This window comes from Lactuca saligna, chromosome 9 (assembly GCF_052625555.1).
Source record: "Lactuca saligna cultivar CGN05327 chromosome 9, ASM5262555v1, whole genome shotgun sequence".
Lineage (NCBI taxonomy): Eukaryota > Viridiplantae > Streptophyta > Magnoliopsida > Asterales > Asteraceae > Lactuca > Lactuca saligna.
In genome coordinates, this window is record NC_136425.1 from 28,052 (window position 1) to 44,584 (window position 16,533).

The 16,533-nt window shown below is 32.7% G+C and overlaps 1 protein-coding gene and 1 long non-coding RNA gene across 2 annotated transcripts; one reads left to right on the forward strand and one right to left on the reverse strand.

Moving 5' to 3' along the window:
• Positions 1–619: 619 nt before the first annotated feature.
• LOC145018138 (Polyketide cyclase / dehydrase and lipid transport protein) lies at positions 620–2,192 on the forward strand. The gene is made up of 3 exons (XM_078976051.1): positions 620–1,194; positions 1,536–1,703; positions 1,790–2,192. Exons 1-3 carry the CDS (start codon positions 709–711, stop codon positions 1,973–1,975), a joined length of 840 nt encoding a protein of 279 aa, XP_078832177.1. The 5' UTR covers positions 620–708; the 3' UTR covers positions 1,976–2,192.
• An 8,410-nt stretch (positions 2,193–10,602) lies between these two features.
• LOC145017967 (uncharacterized) lies at positions 10,603–13,666 on the reverse strand. The gene is made up of 3 exons (XR_013666753.1): positions 13,364–13,666; positions 12,663–12,742; positions 10,603–11,542 (listed from the first exon to the last, which is right to left on the reverse strand). It is a non-coding gene; the product is annotated as an uncharacterized LOC145017967 (long non-coding RNA).
• Positions 13,667–16,533: the final 2,867 nt, after the last annotated feature.

Below are 16,533 nucleotides of genomic sequence, written 5' to 3' on the forward strand. Positions count from 1 at the left end.
TAAAGCTAGTTTTATTAGCGGAAAAGGATTTACTATGACGGGATAAATTTTAGGTTGTCACACCATGACGATGACGATGACTACGACAAAATCGACAACAACATATGGTAGTTTTTTTTTTTTTTTTTTTTTTTTTTTTTTTTTTTTTTTAATGTTAAACTTTAACTAAAGAGTTTCTAGTCCAACGGTATCTGGTCGTGTCCTCCAACTTTGAGGTTGAGAGTTTAAGCATCGTCGTGGACATAATTGGAATTAAAAAGTAGTTTAAGAGTAGATTAAATTTGCCGTTTTTAAAAGAAAAATGTTAAACTCTAAATTTTTATTTTGAATATTTTTTATTTTTAATTAGACTATTTATTTTTTTTAAAGATTATATTTACTTTAAGTATGTAATTAATTTATTTTTGTTTTGTATAGTTTTAACAATGTAATATTATATTAACAGTAGTAATAATAATAATAATAATAATAATAATAATAATAATAATAATAATAATAATAATAATAATAATAATAAATAATAATAATAATAATAATAATAATAATAATAATAATAATAATAATAATGTGGGGTTGAAGTAAATATTCTGTGAGGAACGATGTAGTGGACTGTACGCATTCCGTTAGTTTATGAGGTTGATTTACATCCAGTCATCCATATGACAATGGAGAAGAGAAAATCGATCCATATGGTTACTATCTGGGGGGATGCAGATACGCGGGTTACCCATTACTTTGGACTGCTGCCATCCAGTGAACGTGGTGGAGGCTGCCGTTACCATTTCCGATGTTGTCTATAGCCCCATTTATGCTGCTGCTTTTTCATCCACCAAAATCAAATACCCTCCAATTTACAGTTACAAACCAATACCCCTTGGAGCGACTTCACGAATTTCAGTACCTTTCGCTGCATCCTGTTCCAAGGGAGATTCCGGCGAGTCATTGAACGATTGCAGCGATACTGATTTGCAACAAGTGTCCGAACCACCTCCCACTGGAGCTGATGATATTGAGGTTGAGATAGAAAAATTAAGCAAAAACCGAAGGAGAATCCGGTCCAAGGTAGCCGTCGAGGCCAGTCTCGAAACCATTTGGGGCATCCTGACCGATTATGATAGGCTGGCCGACTTCATCCCTGGTCTCGCTGTAAGCCAGGTGCTTGATAAAAAAATTAATTTTGCCCGTCTTCTTCAGGTAACTCCAATTTTGGTTTGATCCTGGTATATATTCTTACTCTAATCAAGGCCTTTACGTTGGATTTGATCAAACCATATGTAAACACTAAACCCCAAAATAGGATCATTAGTAGAAAATCTGTTAACAAGGAATATCTTATTACTAAATTAGTCAGCAGGACACACGATGTTGTTGATACTAATAGTCCTAGCCTAGGTAACACATTACGTTTTTTCTTGAGTTGAAGGACTGGTGAGTAACTTTTTAGAATGGTTTTATTTATTATGGCAAATGACAGAATATAGCAACCTACTTTACTCTTTTTACCAATATAAGCAACATACTTTATATCTTCATAGATTGGGGAGCAAAAACTGGCATTTGGTTTGGTTTTCAATGCTAAAGGCATTGTTGATTGTTATGAAAAAGATTTTGAAAGGCTTCCATGTGGTCAAAGGCGTGATATAGAGTTTAAAATGATTGAGGGTGATTTTTCACTCTTTGAAGGGAAGTGGTCTATTGAGCAGGTCAGGCCTTTCCATATATCTTGTTAGTTCCTTTCCTTATGATGGTTTTGATTTTGAAATGAAATGTGTATTTATTAATGGTGCAGTTGACTGATGAAAAGAGGTTTGACCAACAGTATCATACAACTCTTTCATATGCAGTTGATGTGGAGCCCAAAATGTGGTTGCCTGTTCAACTTGTTGAAGGCCGGCTTTGTAGAGAGATAAAAATGAACCTTTTCTCCATCAGAGAAGTAGCACAAAAAGCATCTGATAATATTTCTTCTTTTTAGTGTCTGAAAAATTCTTTTGTCTTGGCTTGTTTTAGCTTTCAATGTAGTTTTGTAAACTTGTTCTATTGTTAGTGAAAGAAATTTTGTTTATGGTGCTTAAATAAAGCAACCGTGTACAAAATTCTACTAATGCCTGCTGTGTAATGATAAATAGATGATTTTAGGCATGTGACTTGACAAATCATCAATTTTATAAGTAGTTACATACTTCACAACCTGTATTCATATTCAAGTATTTAGTGATCAATTCCCTCAAAATGGCTTATCTACATTTGACTTGGGTAGCAATGATGTATTTGTTGCCAGAACTTTTTATTGCTTGTAATGGTAGTTAGCTATGGATGATCTGATCTGCATGTATTACATTGTAACAAGGGAGGTGCTTATGTTACTAGCCTAAATAAAGGACATAGGTTTGAGGTTTGTGCGGGTGAAATGAGTTTTTTGTTAATTATTTTTCCTATATGCCAATTTTAAAGCAACATGATTTACATGTATAGACTCAAAACAAAAGCTTAAAAAACCGTTGACAGTTGTCATCTATAAGCATAGCCAAATTGACAAAAAAAAAAAAAAGTACAAGCTGTTACGGGCCTCTTATAGAAAAAATCTCTAAACTAAAATCGTGATTGGTAAAAAACATACATTAGATTTTACCCTTTTAATTTTATCAAACTCCAGTTGAATCCAGTTGTAAATAAAAGACATACATTAGATTTTACCCTTTTAATTTTATCGAACTCAAGTTGAGTCCAGTTGTAAATCCTATGCTGGTTAAATTCTATTATGTGGATGAAATGGTTACTAATTTATCTATATCAATCATATCATATTATATTATATATGAAGTATTTTTTTCTTTCACCAAGTTCATTTAAAACTCTCATGCATTTTTTCTTTCATCATATTCATTTGAAACTCCCATGACTTTTCATTTTCTTTCTAATAATAATTATAAGTTGGTTAATAAGGTTAAATAAATATCAAATCTAAAGTGTAATCATATATAAACTAAATTTTAATATTAAAATAATATCTTTAATTCTACTTATAAAGTTATGTTTTTTTAACTTTTAATATATTATAGTTAATTTATTAGTTTTAATATATTGTTGGACGTAAACCATTATCATTTTAAAGATATAACTTTGGAACAATTTGTATAAAATACTTCAATTATTAATTTAAGTACCACATTACACGGTCAACTTAAATAAACATTTTAGTTTAACTTAAACAACCCAAAAAATATTTTGTAAATAGTTAAAAGTGATAAATTGTTGTGTTTTTCTAATAATTATTATAAGTTGGTTAATAAGGCTAAATAAATATCAAACCTAAAGTCTAATCATAAATAAACTAAATTTCAATTTTAAAATAATATCTTTACTTCTACTTATAAAGTTATGTCTTTAACTTTTAAAATATTATACTTAATTTATTAGATTTAAAATGTTGTTGTATGTAAATCATTATCAGTTTAAAGTTACAACTTTTAAATAATTTGGACAAAATACTTAAATTGTTAATTTAAAAATAACATTGAAATGTCAACTTAAATATAAATTTTAGCTCCACTTAAAAAACCAAATAATATTTTATAAATAGTTAAATGTGATAAATGCAAAAACTAAATTGTAATCTCAATTTAACTAAAATATTTCCGAAAGATATTTTTATAAGGGATAATGACTTGAAATGGTAACGAACTTTTTATTTTTTTTTCACATTTAGTCACTAAATTTTTTTTCGTTATCTATTTGCCATTGAACTATTGAAACTGTTTACATTTTACCCTTATGACCGGCTGTTACCGGTCATAAATGTGAACAAACTTCCTATTGTATTATGTTTTAGCAAATTATTTATTTTTGTTTAATTGTAGCAACGTTTTTTGATGAAGAAATCTATGAAATAAAAAAACAAAATGTAACATCCGGATTTCCAGGTATCATAATTTAAGTATTTTTCTTTTGAGTTAAGAAGAGAGACTCGACGAGTTGACGCCTCAACTCGTCGAGTAAGGTCGCAACTGATGACTCAGATTAATGAATGGAATCGACAAGTCGGTGAAGCGACTCGACGAATCCGCACTGTTGGCAGAAACCATAAATCTTTGGGCCCGAGCCATACTTAAAGGCACTTATGGCCTTCAACTGTGACTACCTTTCCCATAAGTGAGAACCTTAGCGAGCTTGAGTGTGTAGAGTGAGAGGAAGAGCTATCTTGAGCTTTTTGGTGTGATTTTGCAAGAAAGGAGAAGAGTTCCAGCAAGAGGGACCAAGGAAGGTTATTGTTCTGAGTTATTCAAGCAAGGAGCTTCATTCTGAGGTACAAAAATGAACCCCTTTCCTTCCCTATTGTGTAGATTCCATTTTGGGGTTAGGGCTTGAATCACTTCATCTTTGGGGTTTTGAATGCCTCAAATCCATCTTGCAAGTTTGTGTTATAGATCTGGACCCTTCTAGGTCCAGAGAGCCGAGAATATGAAGCTTTAGTAGAGTAAACCTTGGGGTTTGAAGTTAGGAATCTGGACCCTTCATGGTCCAGAAAGCCGAGAATGTGAAGTTTTAGTAGAGTAAACCTTGAGGTTTGAAGTTACGAAGCATTTATGGGGTTTTTATGGTATATATAGTTACTTTCATCTTACACATAGATATAAAGTATTTTATATAAATTACGTGATATGTGTGCATATTATTTGAATACTTGTTGTCTATGCTGGATGGACGATTTTATACATGTTTTAAAAGATTTAAACGTATATTTATTTTATATCTACAAATATGTTGAGGATGAAACATGGGTAGATGAAATAGTTGGTGTATGATGAAATAAAATGATGAGAGATAGGTGATGATAGAAAGGTGATGATAATTAGGTAAATAGATGATGATGAATAGGTAATGTAGGATGAAAGGAGATACCATAACCTTAACCAACAATGTGGCGATGTAGTCATCTACCAGAGTATAGATGGCGACCACTGACTATTCTAGACAACCCAATGGAAACACCAGCAGACCCATAACCTGTAGGTGATGAATTACGAGTTCAGGCGATGTTGTAACTACGTATTCATGCGATGATACTCTAACCCCTTACTATGAATTACGCGTTCAGACAATGTTGTAACTACGTGTTCATGGGATGTCACAAATTGCGTATGTCAAACCGATGGTCATAATTCACATCAGTGAGAATGGTTCATTTTTTTTTTGTAAAACCAAAATCAGATTGGAAATTTTGATTTTTTATTTTGGAAAATGTCAAACCACTGGTTTTTTATTTCGGTTTCGGTTTCTTGTTTTTTTTAAATATATTTTCAGGGTTTTGTTTTTTTTATTTCATAGATTTCTTCATCAACAAATGTTGCTATAATTTAACAAAAATAAATAATTTGCTAAAACATAATACAAGAGGAAGTTTGTTCACATTTAGTCATTGAACTTTTTAGAGGGAAACGAACTTTCGATTTTGTTCATATTTAGTCACTAAACTTTTTTTCGTTATCTATTTGCCACTAAACTATTGAAATTGTTCACATTTTACCCTTATGATCGGTAACAGCCGGTCATAAGGGTAAAATATAAACAGTTTCAATAGTTCAATGGCAAATAGATAACGAAAAAAAGTTTAGTGACTAAATGTGAAAAAAAATCAAAAGTTCGTTACCCTTTCAAGTCATTATCCCTTTTTATAATCGTTAAAAGTCTTCAAATAAGTAGCTTAAAATAATTTACAATAAGAATAGTTAAAATGACTCTATATAAATGATTATATTGTTACCTTTAAAATCAAAAAACAATGTTTAATGTTTTAAATAATTATAATGATAGAAATTAAAACATTAAGCAAATAAATTTTGAAAAATTAGCTAACAATAACGAAAACTATAAATAACTTTAAACCATATATTATATTTAATTTAATCATGTGTAACTCGCGGGTAGAAGTCATTCAAACGATTAAGATTATGAAGTTATATTATATGTATATATTATCAAATAATTCAAAATAACCAATATATTATATCAATTTAGTATACGAATTATTATATCAAATTTAACAACAACGTTATTGTTATATTTAAAAAAACATATATTTGTAAAGACTTCAACTATATAGGTGTTTATGCGCAATGCGTGAGCATTCGCCTAGTACTATGTTATAAACGAAACATTTTTTCTTTCACCACATCAATTTGAAACTCCCAACTCTTCATATTTCCATCTAACTTACTTAATTTATTAACTTAAATATGTTGTTACTTATAAACATTATCATAAATGAAAGTCATCTTGAATTATCAATATGATATACTAATTTTGTTGACTTCAATATAGTGTTAAATACATAACCTAAATTAATAAATTAAGTAAACTTAAAAATATAGTGTAAAAATTAAAACCTAAACTAAAATATCAAATAAAGTTTTAAAAGTTCAACATATATTTTTCTTAAAATAGTTAAAAGGAAAATATTAGATACGATAAATATACAAATCTTAAATCTAAAAGTCGAATTAACTAAAAGATGTCCAAAAACTAATTTTTATAATTACTAAAATTCAATGAAGTTGTTTTAAAATTAATTTATAATAATAATTAAAAATAACATCATACTATGCTATAAAGGAAATATTTTTCTTTTCACCACATTAATTTGAAACTCTCAACTCTTCATATTTCCATATAATTTACTTAATTTATTAACTTAAATATGTTGCTGCTTATAAACATTATCATAAATGAAAGACATCTTGAATTGTCAACATGATATACTAAGTTTGTTGACTTTAATATAGTTTTAAATACATAACCTAAATTAATATATTAAATAAACTTAAAAATATAGTGTAAAAATTAAAACCTAAACTAAAATATCAAATAAAGTTTTAAAAATTCAATGTATATTTTTTAAAATAATTAAAAGGAAAATATTAGATACTACATTGCAAACAGTGGTTGATAATTTAAATAATCCATGAGGTATTTTGTCATTTACCATATCATTTTGAAACTCCTAACTCTTCCTATTTCTAAATAATATATTTAATTTATTAACTTAAATATGTTGTTAATTATAAATATTATCATAAGTTGAAGATTTCTTGAATTATCAATATGATATACTAAATTCGTTGACTTCAATGCATAACCTAAACTAATATTTCAAACAAACTTAAAAATAAAGTGTAAAGTTTAAAAACTAAAGTAATAAAAATCCAACATATACTTTTAAAATAGTTGAAAGGAAATTACTAAATATGATAAATAGAAAAACTAAAATTGAATTAAGTTGCTTTTAAATTAATTTATAATAATAATAATAGTTAAAGATAACATTAAATTATAAAATTAATTATGTTACATTACAAACAGTGGTTGATAATTTAAATAATATTAATGATGAAATTAAAACATCATCAAAAAAATTTTAAATTTAATAAATTATAACAATAGTTAATTAAAATAGTGAGTACTATACTTTTTTTTTTTCTGGAAAGAGAATTTTCTTAACGAGGGTTCCATGCACGAATAATCCTTCGATGCAAATATAAAGTTATGCATCATGCCCTAGAGTAGTGCAACAATTTAAATATGGGTCAATAATTTATTCTATATATATTTCATATGTCTTACTAAGTCACCACAACTAATTTTATAAATACGTATGACTTACTGTTGAAAAGCTTCAAAATGCAATAAGAATTCCACGCATATGTCTTACTAAGTCACCACAACTAATTTTATAAATATGGCCTTGGGCGTTCTCAATATCTGCCACCCAGCGACGGATGACAATAGGGTCCCTGACCCCGAAGAATTTCAGCGCTCCGCACGCCCTGAACTCCCGGAAGGAGGGAGTTCGGGTCCCAATCTGTCCTGCTGCCAACTCTATCCTAAAAGATCTAAGTCTCTCCTCCATAATCTCCATAATACCCTCCTTGACCGTCCTAAAAATGACTGGGGTCAAGGATGCCCCTGGTAACCTCGGCTGCAATGAGTTCTCGTAGCCTCTCGTCAATGACATCAATAGTGTCTCCCGATCCCGATCCTGACCCTCATGCTCCAAATTGCATCACCACCATGTTAACAAAAATTTCATAAACAACAAAGATCAAGATTTCCATATAAGGGATATTTCCACATAGGTCCTCATCGGGGTTGTCGGATCCATCAGTGCTTTGGGTACAGATCATCTGCTTCCAGTAGTACGGGCCCAATACTACCTTCCATGCCTACTTGTACCTTTCTCTACTGCTCAATCCGATAACTCCAATTCGTCCCATATCTAAACCATACCCCGCATTTACCGCACATCACCATCTCAGACCATCCTAAAAGTTCTTGTACCCATAGCAATCACGTCATCATAACAGGTTGCTCTTATGCATGCAAATTATACACAGAGAAGGGATCAAATAGACTTTCGAATAAAAGATTCTACCTTAAGACCACAACCAAACAAGGAACAGGAAATAATGCCAAATCAATCATTCTGAGACTATAAGCTCCTAACCGTATACAATTTTAAAAACATACACATAGAAAATTCCACATAAGCAACATGGTTCAAAATTAGTATAACATGGCAAGCATATATGGGAACTACTTACTTAGCTCGGATGATCACGCGCGTTGCACTCTCATCTTTTCATTTATAGATTATTATTTTGAAAACATTTCTACCATTCCTTAGTTTGAGTCCCGACACACTCGAGAGTGTGCCTGAATCCCTCAAACCAAGGCTCTGATACCAACTTGTAACAACCGAAATTTTACACAAAAAAATTTTCATTTAATTTAAATGACACATTGACGTAAAACCATGAACCTCACATTTAGTTTAAAACATCATTCATTACATTATATAATTTATCAGAGTGTGCCCCCGAACATATTAGTAAAAAGAGAGATAGATTGAGTGCACGTCGAGCCATCACGCCTTGCCCTTGCCTTTCGACTCCGATGTACCTGAAACAATTCAACAACCTGTAAGCGAAATCCTTAGTGAGTTCCCCAGAGCATACCACACACCACACATACACGTATCCTAGTAGCAAATCAAGCTACAAACATATCACATAGGCCATGCATACATAGAACCAGCAAGAATGCCATGGGCTACCCCACATGGACTTTACCTAGGATTGTCATGGGCTACCCAACATGGTCTTACATCCAATTCCATGGGCTACCCTACATGGTCTTTACCTAGGACTATCATGGGCTACCCCGCATGGTCTTACATCCAATGCCACGAGCTCCCCCCGGGGTCTTCATGCAAACCATACAATTACATTACATATCAAAACATAAAGTGATTGCACATATTCCATAAACACATAATGGGCCAGCCTTGGTGACGTAGACCCATGGGTATGGTGAGAAGACTCACCTCCGTCCGAAGAATACGAATACTTCACTCTTAATGACCCGCAACCTCCCGAACAGAATAATAACAATAATAATATCATCAATGATTGGTCCAAAAATTATCCCAATGGAGGGCCCAACCTTTAAACCCTACCCCAAAGGCCCAATCACCCTTTCATTACAAATGGGCCCAAGATCTAAGTCCAATATCCTTAATGGCCCCCCTTGGCCCAAAAAGGCCCAACCAATAAGTCCAAGGTCCAAATCGATAAAAAGGCCTCTAACTCACAGAATCCAATCAGGCCCAACAACCTAAAAGAGGCCCAAAAGTTCGACAGCCCAATACAAGAACGACCCAAACTGCCCCGCGTACGCGTAGCATACTTGTTTTTTAAGGGTTACATGTAGTGTACTCAGAGTACGCCCGACGTAAGTCTCAGTTAAGCACTTTCCCTATTAAGTGCTTATTATTCCATTCTTTTACATCCAGACTCTAGATCTGAGTCCATTAGCGCCTACTAAGGCATAAAGTTGCTAACTTTATGCCTTTGCATGTCCATTAAAACTCCAAAGTTATCATTAAGACCTTTTCAAAGTCTTTAACTCATGCACAAGGTCAAGACCTCCACCAATCTCCTATTTGTATGCTCCTAAATGGCTTAAGGACCTTAAATATGACCTTATTATCGGATGGGGACGATCTAGCCAACAAATGGGGCCCAAAATCCATCAAAAGGACCAACTACAAAAACCCTAGCTAGATCTAAAGAGCAAAAAGGAAATATGCAAGCTTTTTACCTCTAAGAGCTCTATAAGATAATTATGATGCAAGATCTTGAAGCACCCTCTTGATCCAACCTTGCTTGACCAATTCTTCTCCTTGAAATGAACACTAAAGATCACAAATGCACACTTTTAAAGCTCAAAAATGATTTCTCAAGGCTTTCAGTAATGAAATGACGTTCAAGTGTAATGGAGGCTCTCTAGGGTTTAGTCCCAAGGGCTTAAAGTCGTTTATATAGGCCTCAAGTCCAAAATTAGGGTTTTTGATCCCTAGCGCGTACGCCCCGCGCAATCCATGGTACGCCCAGCATACCTCCAAACATCCACGACCAATAAAGGTCCTATTACGCTAAGTGTACACCTAAGTACGCCTAGCGTACTATGGGACTAATAATGCAATAACTCTAATTTAAAGGGGTTCAAGTCATACCATTTATTTCTAGATGTTATAGTATTAGCATCTGTTGAAAGAATTCCTCATCTAATCCTGCAGAAAGGATAGCCACACTAGCTCACATTTCAATTCGCAAAGATGAAACAAAAAAATTTGTATCAAAAATCAAAATCAACCTAATTATCCCTGAAAAAAACACGAATCACATTAAGGTGTTTAAAATGATCCTAAAAACTATCTGGTTTCCAAGAATAAATGAAGAGACATTGGATATCCGGTGATGACAAAGGCGGTGAGTGAAGAGAGCAGTCCTTTGAGGATGGAGACTTTAAGAACGGGAGGAATAGGTGGTAGAACAGAGAGTCAACCATGTGGTTGATATCAGAAGCAGTTACACTTCTGCAGAACATGTGTGGTGTTGATGGTTTTTCATCAAAACCTCCATCATCGGCTTCTTTAACCTCTGTTTCACCATATCTCTTATCCAGCTGCTAGATTATATAGGTAAATCGAAATGAAATCTCACCTGAACATAAGGAATCATTGAAACTTCCACATACACATCGTCGATTCCTATCTCAACCTGCTTCAACTCTAATCGGTTAATTTTCCAGCAGCATATGAGAGTTAGTGCATGAGAAGGAAGAACAGTAATGGAAACTTTATACCTTGTCTTTAATGGAAGATGGAAGGTTCGGATAGCATACCTAACCCCGAAATTGAAACCAGGGTGGAGACGATCGATTACTGTCACACCCCCGGCCAAGGCGGAACACGCCGGGAGTGGGACTAAGTTCATGGATCACAGATAAACCGAATATATAGCACAAGTACAACGATAAACAAAACTGCATTCGTATTCCATCATTGAGTTTGAATACAAGGTTCTTACAGATAATAATAATACAGCAGTTGCCTTAAACATGTAAGCAAATATCAAAAACAAGCTAGCTAGGTCGTCTGTAATCCACAGCTAATCTTCTATCCGAACGCCTGGCTAATGATCCCCTAAGAATACATGTAATTTTGAAAGTCAACACAAAGGTTGGTGAGTGTCACAGGTTTTTTGCTAACCGCAGTAATACTTTAAAAAGTCCAAAAAGTATTTTCTTTGTATGTATAACAACAGTTAAAACAATGTTTGAAATGAGTCTTTAAAAGCCAAAATGTATAGTTTGTATAACTAAAACCATACGTGAAATTGTGTTTGTAATGAATCTTTGAAAGCCAAAACGTTATGTTCCATAAGTAATTCCATACTTAAAAACCGTTTTGAAAACAACCAAGTCCATGGTTGTACGGGTAACAAATAAAGTTTTCTACCAAGGTTGTAATTAACAACCGCAGATACGGATAAACAGAAATACGGATATACGGATAAAATTATCTGCCAAGGTTGATCTTAACAACTGCAGATACGGATAAATAGATAAACAACAAGTATATTTAGTAAGTGTACACGTAAAGTGTACGATACTTGTTTAAACAGTTGATAAAACTTTGAGTAGAAGCACATAACAAGCCTAAGATACGAGCTCTATAACTCGTATAAATATATAAACTTATATATTTTCATGTATGTATGAGGCATAATTAAACTACCAAGTTGATAACCGGTTATACAGTCATAGCACAAATTTTGTTGGAATGTATATGTTATTTTTATTAGTTGTATTATCTTAACAACATAACATATGAAGCTAATGAGGTTTAAAACGATTTTGTTTACTTAATATGTAAGCGTTTAAACAAATATTTCTAAAACTGGTAAAGTATTTACACAATACAATGATTTTTTTGTTTGTGTGTTTTGTATTATAAATATTACTTAGTACACGTATTACCATACACAGACGAGGACCAGACATGAAACACCGAGGGCATGATCATTTTGGTAATTAAGTTGTTCTGAAATCCAACAACCTGTGCGGCCCTTCAAACCAGATTCCCCGTACCGTAAGTAGTAAATTAATAAATACTATTTTTGTTTGATTTATGTTGCATAAAAAACGATGGTGTTATTTGTTTAAACAAAGTATTTAGAAAATAGAAATATACTAGATATACAAGTACTACATGTATCCTCCCCCCCTACGAAAATATGTAAAAGCGGGGCAGTAACACTCACCTTAATGAGCGGTTATCGAGTCGTTTGAAAATCGGGATGTGTTGTCTTGATATCGTAATCTCCGGGTTTAATCCGATTTCCTACAATTTCGTTATATATTAATATTTGGATGTGATTTGGTATTATAATGCTTCATTGAATAATTTGCTTAGTTTTGCCGATTCAAAATTTATTTAAATAATTAAATAAATTTTATCTGAATAAAGAATATTTATTTTTAATAGTTTGCAAAATTTGTAAATAATTCCAAAATTAATTAATTTTAAAAATATAAAAACTTTAATAATTCGATATTAAAATAGATAACTAAATAAATAGAATATATAAAAACTATAAATAATTTGTTTTTATTAAAATTTGGGTCAATTTGTAAAGGATTTTCCAAATGGAGGTTATTTTTGCACATTTTAATACAAGTTTCATTTACTTAGGGTTAGTTTTGAAAGGGTATTTGGTTTGGGGGTTAAAATAATTAATTCCAAAGGAAGAAATGGCCAAAGTTGTACAAGTTCGAAAGTTGAGGGACTAAAAGTATTTAATTTTTTTTAAAGTTTGGTTTCATTGTGTTTCATAACAGGCACATTGCCTCCTGTTCGTCGTCCCTCGCATGGAAACAGAAAAAAAAATGCAGCGATTGTATTGTGGTTATTTCATGATTGACGAAGGATTACCAATGATTAAAGGGGGTGTTTGGAGATTACCTACAACCGTATGGATGGCTGGAGGTGGCGGAAGTCGGTGGCGCAAGGTAGCAGTGACGATGATGCTGTGAAGATTCATGAGAAAGTTCGGCAGCCTCCTGCTGCTGATTTTTCTTCCCTTTTCCGGCAAGTTCGAAGGTAGAGGGGGCTGAGGAACTTCACAAGCAGTAGTTTGGTAGCAATGGGGTGTTTGATGGTTTTTGGGTGGTGGTAAGTGGTATACCGGGAGAGGGATAGAGAGTGTTTTAGAGATAGACAATGGAGATCTGAGACATGGAGAAGAAAGCTGGAGTTTGAGGTGTGATTCTTTTTATAGCCAAAAATGCCCACACACAACACAAGTAAGCCATACTCTCTTGGCGAAACTTGCACACAATACAAGGGAGGGAAATATCAGATTTTTGGGCTCCTTAAGTCATATGTGGGCCCCACACGGTTTATTCCCTCTTTTAATTGCCCAAAACACTAAAAACCGGGTGCCTCGGGATCCGTGCATTGAGAAAAATTTTCAAGAGTACCGTTAGATAGAGTTTAATTCAAGGATTTTGGAACATCAAACGGATTAATTTTTGGAGTTACGGATCTTCGGGAAATTGCGTTTGAAGTTTTACGTCTAAACGGCTCGCGGTGTCCGTTTTCGCGACTTTTATAAAAATTATTTCGAGTGTGAAATTAAATAATAGACTATAACCTGAGTCCAAAACGCTCTCAGAAATCCCGTCGGCATAGCGTAAGTGCCTCAACGGAGCGATTCGGTTTTACACGATTAAATAAAAACAGTGTTTTACTGTCTATTTTCTTATAATTATCGTATCTTTTGCATGCGAACTCCGTTTTGGACACTCTTTATATTTTCGGAAACAGGGAAACATGTACTTTAATATTTTAATGTTTGTTTTGCTCAAAATTGCTTAATGTAAATTTTCAGTTTTTCTAATGCATTAAGTAGCGTTGTCGTTTAAGCGGTTTAATTCGGTTGACAGTTTACACATTTGGAAGTAAGGTATCATCTGAAATCATGTCATAATTGAAATAAAATTATTTATTTTACTTCAGATTCAATAAAACTCAGTAATTCAGATACACAAGAGATTCACGGATAGATTGTTGGTTATAATAATAGCCCTAACTTTCAGGTTGTCACAATTACATTCATGTTTCTATACGGTGGTGGCGAGCAACGACGTATGGGGCGGTGGTGGTGAGAGAGTTTTGGGTCACAACTATAAAGCACAAACACTGTGATATTAGTATGGTAATTTGGAAGAGAGACGGTGATTTTCATAGTAATTTGGAAGAGAGGCGATGATTTTCATAGGGAGTCGATGGTGGTGGGCGACACTCAGAAAGACTGGATGCGACCCATGCCTTTATCCAAATAGGTGCATATCGGGCTGGAGTCGGTGGTGGTGTGGTGGAGTAATTTAATTCGGGAATAAATACGGTGGAGGACACCATTGTCAAAAAAAAGACAACGCATGTCAAGAAAAAGACAACACATCAGATTCGGAGCAACCGACTCAAAACAAACGAAAATAATGTGGCAAAGTGTAACAAAAAAAAGTAGGGTGCCAAAAATATGAAAAGGACAAACTTTTGTGGCCAATTTTAAAAATGAAAAAGCTTATTGTAGGCAAGGGCCCCCCAAATTAAAGATATATATAATAATGTTTTTTATTTTAATATTTTATTTATTTAAGCTATCCCTACTATTATATATATATATATATATATATATATATATATATATATATATATATATATATATATATATATATATATATAGGTTCATTTGCGACCACCTATATTTTGTGAGACATGAGGATCAAATTTAAGCTTTTAATCAAAACTGATCTTGTGGCTCATAAGAAAACGTGATTAACACTAATTAATCTAAAAGATTAGTTAATTAGGGGTAGATTAGTCACTAGGTTAAATTTTAGATCATCAGATTTGTTATCTTCACGTTATCACAAAACCCAAGTGTTTCAATTCTTTCTACCAATTCATATTAATCGGTCAACATTTCTTAATCTCCGATTCATGCTAATCAATCTTATATTTGCTTCGATTTGAGTGATTGAGGTTTATGTTCATCTATCGACGTCAACAATTCATTACAAGATTGTTATTGATTTTAGCTCTGTGATCATTGATTTCATCCAAGGTAGAAGTTTAAGTGCTCAGTCGATTTCTACTAATCTTCATCTTCAACAATTGCTAACGATCTTTCAAGTTGTAGGCTTTTTACTCTACATCATGATTTCATCAATTGATCAAGGTTTGATTTTGCTTCCCCTGAGTTTTTGATCAACGAATTTTAGCCATTCATCAACTGATATCGATATCTATCGTATTGATGCTTCAATTTTACTCTCAAATAAGGTGTTTTATCAATTTAAATTCATCTTAAATCTATTATCAATTCAAGTATTTGATTTCAACCATCGATTATCAATATCAAGCTTTTGGTTTTTTTCTGTGCATTTGAGCACATATTAAATGAAGATAAGCAAGCAAAAACAATGTATCTTCTTGTTATTTTGTGTTCATTGTATAAAATCAATGAGGTATGTACATAACTATTATTGTTCTTAAGCCAATTCTCTTACATTATACATGCACTCTACCTGTTTAATGAAAGTCCTGAATGAATAAAGAGTCTGATGTAGACTATGATATATCACTCCTTCCTTCCCACCCTTAAACTTTGTTACTATTTAATGATATTAACCCCAAATTCCAAGCTGATTATTCTTAACTTAGTGATGACTGGTGTACTTCTTCTTTTTGTCAGTGACTAAAGGACATACAACTGTCATCGATGCAAATGTTCAGTGCATATGTTGGAAGAAGCATATCATCCATATCTTGCCACCATTAATTAACGATGAGAACTCTAAGAAGCATATTGACATGTTGGTTTCAATGGTGCTTGATCCATAAAGAGTTAAAGTGGTTAAGAAGTTTACGGATGATGAGGACTTGGTTCATCTTTAGAATCGAAATATGTAAAGAGGATGTTTGTTTTAATTTGCTCCCTGCACTCTCTTTATTTCTTTCTTGATGAAATTGTTCCCTACTGTAACGCCCTAAAAATTACCGGTTAAAAATTTCATTTTTAATTTAGGTGAAAACGTAAAACGTCATTACAAACATTCATGATAAAA